The 8936-nt window shown below is 40.8% G+C and overlaps 1 protein-coding gene across 1 annotated transcript; it reads right to left on the bottom strand.

The window, feature by feature from the left end:
- Positions 1-833: 833 nt before the first annotated feature.
- On the bottom strand, positions 834-4884 carry LOC101755507 (putative disease resistance RPP13-like protein 3). The gene is made up of 4 exons (XM_004979652.4): positions 4676-4884; positions 3783-4601; positions 1414-3380; positions 834-1230 (listed from the first exon to the last, which is right to left on the bottom strand). Exons 2-4 carry the CDS (start codon positions 4589-4591, stop codon positions 1208-1210), a joined length of 2799 nt encoding a protein of 932 aa, XP_004979709.1. The 5' UTR covers positions 4592-4601; positions 4676-4884; the 3' UTR covers positions 834-1207.
- Between the last annotated feature and the right edge of the window lie 4052 nt (positions 4885-8936).

Below are 8936 nucleotides of genomic sequence, written 5' to 3'. Positions count from 1 at the left end.
CTTTTCCCTTGCATCTTCTAGCTTCCCCCGAATGGCCTGTGAGGTTTAGCTTGTTATTCTTTTGTGAAAAGAAAATGTTTCACTTTAAAATGTTTTGATGTTACTTTTTCCTTCAAGCATCGCTACTGGCAAATGACGAAAGCACATTGAAAATCTAATTTTGAAGCTCTGAGGTCTGTCAGAACTGGCCTGTTCAGACTTCATAGTTCAGTCTGTCAGGTAGTCACTAAACAGGAAGAAAATGATCTAGTTCTTGATCGGCCACGACTCTGTAGCCACACCCATTGAAGCTGTTAAATGTGTATGTATACATATACACTTCGGAGGAAGACAGAGGGTTGGAGTTCTTGAAAGAGTTGGAGTTATTTATCTGCCACAATTAGACACCATTTGTAGCACCCTAGAATTCAATGCAACTTTTGCTATAATAAAAGGTAGCCGGCCTAATAACTCGTACCAACTATGTAGAAGTGTTTATTGGCTAAGAGTGTTTGTTGGCTCTAATTTGAGTAGAGGATTGTGAAAGAAATATATTTAAGGGACGGAAGGTGTCCATGCAACCTCCCAAGTTGTATGTGTATTTGTATTGACAAGTGGCGTGAAGGGATAGAGGGTGGTGCTGCAGAGATGCTCTAGAAGATCATGGACTAGAATTGTAGCCAGCTAGAATCTCTTCAGAGAGATGCACAATGAATGTGGTCTTGAGCATCGTAGCTGGAACGAAATGCCATAATAGTTGGCCTAGTGTATCAGAAACCGCGAAACAATGAATACATACTGCCGTCCATGCATGCTTACAGCTCACAAGATGATTACGGTCACAAGCTGCAACATTAACCCAAAAATACCTCCTTTTTATTTTTCATCACTTAATCTAAAAAAATTTCATCAAAATAAACAGCCAAGGCCCTGAACCACTGAGACGCAACTAGATTTGGGGCGCAGGAGATAGCTCAGTCCCTTTGCAATGAGTAAAATAAACGTTCCTTGCACTGAAAAGTGAAAACTGATGATGGGTGGTTCCTTGCACTGAAACAGCAGGCTGCAGTAAAAATCTTACGATGAAATAAAACGGTAATATGAGTACAGTACACTCTCGCAACGAAAAGCTCATGGCCGAGCAGTTTAACCGCTGCATGCGTGGCCAGATAGAGGGACTTTGTCATCTGCTCTGCTCCAGCTTCACCTTCCGGTGTAAACTCTTATATTACTCGTCATCGTCATCGTCATCTGTATATCAGACCGAAATATACGAAAGGAAGATTAGAAGAATTGAGGCAAAGGGGCTAGAAGAAAGGCGTGGTGAAAGATCAGCTGGAAATCCACCATCTCAAACAGAGGATTAAACGCAAATACAGTTTAGAAGAAGGGGGAAGGAGATAAGTAAGAAATAACAATCAGGAGCTGGCGCACCTGTAATAACAATATCGATCGAATGTGAGGGATGGTTGGGATGCATTTCAGCTGCATGCTTCAGCACAACCTTGGCGTCAACTGCTTGCTCCACCTCCTCCTTGCTAGAGCCATCACATATTAGGTCAGCCGTGACATACTGCAGCGATGGCAGGTTTCCCAGGCCCAAGTCGAGACTACCATCGGTGCAGGCAATTCCTCTTGCCTCCCCCACATAAAACGTCCAGAACATAAGCTTTCTGAGCCTTGGCATTGCTCCCTGTTGAAATACCACTGGCCATACAAATTGACGGAAGACACAGCTTACAAGGCACGGGAACGCACCAGCATCAACAATGAATCCCGCAAGGATACCAAGGTTCTTATTGTCCACCACCAGATCTAGAAAGCAGAGAGCTGGCAACCTCCCGAGGATATCGAGATCAACCTGACGTAGCTCCCTCATGGCGATGGATAGATCGGTGAGGTCCAGAAGAAGCGATGGATTCACCCAAGCTGGAAGTGTTGAAAACCAACAGCTGCGTCGTGTATCCAATTCACGGAGATGTTGAGGGGCGACCCAGGCATCCAATCCGCCGATGCTGCGTTGACCAGGATAGACCGTGATAGTTAGTTCCTGCATCTTTTGTAGCTTGCATAGGCACTCCAACAGCTTGTCGTTCCACTTGTCCAATTGAATGGATAGCTGCCTCAGTTCAGTAAGCTGGTCCAACTCTTCTATAATGTTTCTGGTGGAGTCATTAATGCGTAACCTTGACAGCTGTTCAAGGCATGTCAAGTTTCCAATTCCATTTGGAACTATTGTAGTCCAGTTAATGTATAGGCACATCAACTTTCTTAGCTGGACAATACTCGAGGGCAACCTGGAAATTTTGTTGTGCTTTACATCCAATGTTTGTAGAAACTGCAGGTTTACTATTTCTTCCGGGAGCTGAGAAATACCTGTCTTAAATAGTCCCAAGTACCTCAAGTGATGCAGATTCCCAAGGTACTTAAGGCTACTATTAGCTTGTGAAAGATTGCAATCCTCTAAATCCAGAACACGTAAAACTCGGCAGCAGTCAAGAGGCGGCACTAGAGAAGCAGCAGCTGGAAAGACAACAACCGACCTTGCATGCTTCATGCTGAAAGTAGCTTGAACCATCACATGACTTTCTTGGCCATTCTGAAGGGACAACCTCCGAATCGTATTTGACGGAGATGTGCCTCCCATATCACTTAGTACAGTAACAAAGTTTTCTTCACTTGACAAGGAGCGGATAAGATCAAGCACCATATCATGTACACGACAACCTTGTATCATTATGTCATCAAGATCATATTCTGGTTGGATCATGCTCCTGTTTATAAGCTCATTGAAATAACTCTCTCCGAGTTCAAATAGGCTCTTCCCTACTTTTTCACATTGGATTAAACCTTCACCTATCCACATCCTTATCAAACGATCCTTCTCAATTATATAATCTTCAGGAAACATGCTCAAATATAACAAGCAAGCCCTTAAATGGCATGGTAGCTCATAATAGCTAAATGACAAAATCTTTCTCATATTCTCCACATCTAGATTGTTTTCCAGACCAGTACCAACAGAATTGCACACCTCATACCACTCCATTTTATCTCTTGCTTTGCAAGCTAGCAAACTAGCCATCGTAATTATAGCTAATGGCACACCAGCACATTTCTTCAGTATTCTGTCAGATACTTCGGCCAGCTCCTCATGAGGACATTTTTCTTCTTCTTCATTGTTGTCTTTGTTCCCATTACCAAATATTCTTCTATACAATAGTTGTCGGGAGTTATTCAAACAAAGAGGTTTCATGTTGTAAGCACCCCCAGCTTGTTCAGCAACATCAGAAATACGGGTTGTTGTAATAATAGTATATCCAACATCATTATCAGGCAAAGCACATCTAATCATTTTCCAAACTGATATATCCCATACGTCATCAACAACAACAAAATACCTACACATATGCCGTTATTAGCAAAAATAGTGGTTTAAGGACTGAAGAAAGCTCTAATGTTGTTCATATACCGGCTACAAGAAAATTAAGCAAACTAGACCACTGCTAATGGTTTAATGATTAAATTAAAATAGCTCGGGAGCAGCTGGATTGGCAAGTCTGTGGATAAAATAAGTCCACTCAGAATTTTGTCAAAACAAAACGAGGTCCAGTGAGGAAATTATTTGCACTTAATAATGTTGTGGTAAAGCTTAAGTGGTTGTATTTTGTAATTTAATAGGTGCCACGTGCATGAACATTTAATTAACCCTATTTAGACTTATAGTACTGTGAACAGAGGGCATAAATTATCAGTCCAAAAAAGTTCATATGTATAAATTGGTGAAAGGAATGCTTTCGTACCTTTTGTCTTCAAGGAATTCTCTGAGTGCTTCTATGAGTCGCCTCTCATCCAATGTTTCTTCGTTGATGCTCTTGCCAAGATCATATAGCAAGCATTTGTACAGTTTCTTCAGGTCAGGAGTTTGAGAAACAGAAACAAAAGCATAGCAATCAAATTGTGCTCTAATCTTTTTGTACACTACATTGGCAAGAGTTGTCTTTCCCAGACCTCCAAATCCAACAATTGAAACTATCCTGCCTTGCTTCTTGGGAACTTCATTCTCTTCTATCATAATCTTGCTGATTAACTCATCCCTTGCCTCATCAATTCCAACAAGCTCTTTCACCTCCGTGTACTGAGCGAATAAACGAGGGTCCACAGTTACAGGCTTATCAACACCAAGGCTGACCTCATACCTGCGGCGCCGTTCATGCACCTCTATGACACGGCTCTTGATCTCTCTGATTTCTGTAGCAATCTTACGACGAATCTTAGGCTGCCTGAACCAGTTGAGGGTCCTATCAATGGCTTCCTTGAAGCTATGCTGTTCGGCCGTCTTCCTCCCCTTGCACTGCACGATATATTTGTCAATATTGTCCTCTATATCGTAGGACATCTCTCTCACTCTCCTAGCCCAGATCTTGTCCTGGTCGTCAATCTTGTCTGCTGGTGTCATCGAGATCTTCTCGAGGGCACCTTGCATGCTCTCGAGCTCAGCTTGAAGGAAGATGATCCCTCCCTTCACCTCCTTTTGCAGATTGTACTCGCCAACTAGCAACTCACCGAGCTTGTGCAGGAGGCTTGGAATTGCCCCGGTCACGATCTCCATGGATTTGTCCCTGGGGAAGACCAATGTGTAAGGTTAATTGGAGAGAAGCTAACGACAGAAATCATATTAATATATCTTCTTTACCTCTTTGTGGATGGCCGCTTGGGCTCCTTCGGATGCGGGTGCTCGCCCTGCCTTTTTGTAGGTTGTAGCTATTGCCTATTGGGAATGGATGGGCATGAAGAAGATTGAAGATTGAAGAGCACGAAGCAGAGGTCGATGGGATGCAGATGCCCGGGGGGAAGGTTGAAGAGGGTGCTCCACCGACAGTTGAAGAGGGTGCGTGAGAGGTGGAGGACGAGACGCACATGGTGGGGCCCGCTCGCATGTGGAATGACGCGTAGCGGCTCTCGCCAGCTTACTAACCCAATTAATGCTTCGTTTAGGAGAAAGTTTAGTTGGGATACGTTAATTGAGTAGTATAAACTTGTCGGTGAGTAGTTATCACCGAGTTTTTTTATGACGCATGGCAGTGCCCCAGCCATGACCTCCATTTCTCCGATGAGCACTCCTGGATGAGCGCAAGAAAGTGAGATGCATGTATGTGTGTGCACAGGCTTGCGAATCGAGTTGAAGACGTATTCTTGCTTAGGCTAGTTTAATACTAGAAAAGATCCTGGCCTAGTAGCTGTAAAGAACGAGAATGCGTGAGCAAGGACGTACTGGTCGCAATGGAGCCTTGTCGCCGCCGGTGCAGGCTCCCCGCCGCTCGTCGCCGGACCAAGCTCCCTTGATTCGAAGTCGCTGCTGCAGCCACCCAGCTCAATGCTCTGTGGAAGCGGACGGTGAAGGTAATAATGCACCACCGCTCACCTACTGGTACAACCACCAAACTCAATGCTTGCTGGTCGCTGAATACTTTAGAGTACATCTTGACAGCAAGATACACAGGTTGTTCTACAAGTCTACCTCTTGAAACATTTTGAATGGTAAATGATAGTGTGATAGTCTTTGGTATTGTTGCTTTATGCATGCATCCATTGATCATTGATGGAAGTCATGCAACAATTATTCATGGATCATTCATCTACCATGATCATGTCATGCTAGCACCACAGTTAGACACCACACTACACTTGTGTTGTCATCCACATCCAGGTAGCAAACTCATGTAATTGATCAACTATTCAAGAACCAGAGGATCTTTTAACAAATAATACATCATGTCTATCCATATCAGTTACAAACACGTATACTATTAGCACCACTAGTCCATCAACCCGTGCTCCCGGGCTAATATTTTTAAAAGCTATTGTACTTAAAAATTATTTAGAAATTAAACTCTAGCTAACAATCCAAATTGTTTAATTACTGCTCTCTTATTTTTCAATAATTCAACATAATACTTATATAGATATATACCTATCTTTATCCAGTTGTGATTGATTTTGAATTAATAATTACTCTATGCACTTTTTCATCCATATTCATACTTTTTCTATTTTGTATCACACCTCCAATCCTCCATACATTATGTTTAGCATACAAATCAATATTTTTCATTGATTCCTCACATACTTGCATAAATGGTCCAAATGGTGGCACTCATCATGTGTATATACTTTAACTTAGTATTTTTATATTAACAATGACATAAATAGGTAATTTAGAATCATATATTAGTTTACTTTTTGACATTTCTGTATGATGCACATGAACATAATTAGATTAAGATTTAGGTGTTTACTTTAGGTTATTTTTAATAACGACATTCGTGGGTACCATAAATAAAATTTTTGAATGACATTTTAAGTTATGATTTATAATGATGTGTATTACCAAATTGGATGAATATTATGGGGTTACTTTAGATTATTTTTTATAATAGCTGAGCTCGATAATTTAGATATAGGTTTAGAGCTCATTTTTGAATATTTTCACAATGATAGTGTCGGGTAACTTTTTAGAAAATATAATAGATCAATGGCTATGATTATTATAGTTTACAGAATTGGTGTTTGATGTTTTTTAATTTTTATAAGAATTTGTCTCTTTTTTTCTAGCTTGTCTCGTGGTTATAAAATATAATAGATCTCTTTTTTCTAGCTTGTCTCGTGGGAACTAATGCAGAGTCTCCAATGGAACAAAATAAGACTACATTGCTACAAAACTATTACCATAAGCTACCTCTCGTTTCTTACATATTCAAACATAATACTTACGTAGATATATACTTAATATCTTCATCTAATTATGATAGGTTTTAGTTAGTAATTACTCTATAATATTTTCATCCACATTTATAATCTTTAACTTTTCACTTTGCATCGCAGATATGCGCTAGAATTTGTTTAATGAACCCTAATTTTGAGATACAATTTTAGCATAGAAATTTATATTCTCATCACTTTATATCCTTATAAATGGTGACACACATCATACGTAAAGACCTTAATTATTATATCGTATACCAATAGTGTAAGATATAGACGATTTAGAATCATATATTGTTGTATATTTTTAATTAAGGTTATTTGATTAAAACGTAGGGTTACCTCATGCTATTTTTAATAATGGCATGTGTGGGTAATATAGATGCAAATTTAATGGGTTACTTTAAGTAATAGTGGTAGGCAATTCAGTTGCAAATTAGGGAGTTATTTTAAATATTATTTATAATGTCATAAGTGGGTAATTTCGATGAAGATTAAGGGGTTACTTTAGTTTATTTTATATAATGGTAGAGGTGGGTAATTTATATATAGATTTAGGGGGTTACTTTAGGCTATTTTCATAATGGCATAGGTGGGTAATTTTTTTAAAAACATAATAGATCCAATGGCTGTGATGATTTGAATATATCAATTGATGGTTGGATGTTTTGCTTTTTTGTGAGAATTTTTAGGATTTCTAGGGTGTCCACCTAGGAATCCTAGGTGGCTTCACCTGGAGGCTTCAAAAGGAGCCTCCAATTAGTAATAGTAAGATATGACGTATTCCAGTGTTTAGTGCAATCTATGATAGAGCAACCATGTCCGCTATTATCACTCATGCGATCTTGTTGACTCTGATTTTTGTAGTGGATCGTGAGAGAAATGATTGAATAGGCAAAAGTAAAGAACAATATGCCCACATGCCTCGCCGAGTCGTTGTGGATGCATTCAGCTACACAAGTGAAAGCTCTATGAATGCAAGCAAATTCGGTGCCTAGCGAAGGAATACGCGCAGGCACAACAACCAAGCCACCTGTGAAGTCCAGCTTTTTATTTTTAAAAAGAAAGAAAATGTAGTCTCTTCATACATAGTTCAGTCTGTCAGGCAAAAGTCGCTAACCACACCATCGAGGCATCGGATCAAGTCATAAAGGACAGTTCTTGACCCCTAACCAGGAAGCACATCATGGAGACATTGGCGGAATAAATTTGGGCTCAGCAGCTTGGTGTTTAGGCCTGTGCTAGGCCCAGAGAGTCCTGCTTCGTGGAAGTCCTTAATTTTTCTTTCACCGAGAGTTTAGTCAGTTTTGCATCAGGCAAAAAAAAAAAAGATTGGCTAAACTAGAGAAGACCAGCGCAAAGCACAGAGGTTGGCAAGTGTTAGCAGAGACGGGCTCTGTCCCTCTCTGTTCCTGCAATGTCCTTTATCTATCATGAGTCGGTTCCACGACTGAACGACAGATGATATCTCTGTTCCTGCAAAGTCCTTTATCTGTCACAGTATCATTTTTGTTTTTGCTGTTCAATTTGAAAAAGAAGGAATTTTTGCTACTGGTATGCTATCTCCAAGAGTTCAATCAGAATGAGAGAGGATCGACCGCTTCAATACACTGTGTCAGACGTTTTACATCAGTTGTACTCGACAAAGACCATGAGAAGATAACTTATCGTGAATCCATTAAAACGGCCGAACAAGCGGAAGTACCAGATACCACAGCCATATGCCCACGTCGCCCGCTGAGTTACCTAGAATGAACTAAGCCACACAGGTCAAAGCTGAGGATGATATTTTGGTTACCTCCAATAACCACTACGGAAACAGTAAGTTTACCGAGTGCCCTACGCACTCGGCGAAAGCCTAAAAACACTCGGCAAAGCGTTTGCCGAGTGTAACACTCGGCGAAAAGGACTCGGCGAATTTTTCCTCGGCAAACAGTATCTTTACCGAGTGTCAAACGTCAGGCACTTGGCAAAGACTTTGCCGAGTGCCAAAAAACACTCGACAAAACCAAACACTCGGCAAAAAGGTGTTCACGGAATGTCACGGTAACGGAGTTGTTGCTGAGTGTCAGACGGAAGAACACTCGGCAAAGATTTATATTTTGCTGAGTGCCTCCTCCCCGACACTCGACGAATATTTCCATGTTGCCAAGTGCTGTCTACTCGACACTCGGCGAAGATTTATATTTTGC

Source organism: Setaria italica, chromosome VIII (genome assembly GCF_000263155.2).
Source record: "Setaria italica strain Yugu1 chromosome VIII, Setaria_italica_v2.0, whole genome shotgun sequence".
Classification (NCBI taxonomy): Eukaryota; Viridiplantae; Streptophyta; class Magnoliopsida; order Poales; family Poaceae; genus Setaria; species Setaria italica.
Note: the sequence above shows the minus strand (reverse complement) of the source record. Positions and strands in the feature narration are given on the sequence as shown.

Coding starts and splice junctions, on each gene's coding strand:
- LOC101755507 (XM_004979652.4), bottom strand. CDS start 4,591: ATGGAGATCGTGACCGGGGCAATTCCAAGCCTCCTGCACAAGCTCGGT. Junction 3,381..3,782: donor GAATTCCTTGAAGACAAAAG/GTACGAAAGCAT, acceptor GCATATGTGTAG/GTATTTTGTTGTTGTTGATG. Junction 1,231..1,413: donor GATCGATATTGTTATTACAG/GTGCGCCAGCTC, acceptor TCTGATATACAG/ATGACGATGACGATGACGAG.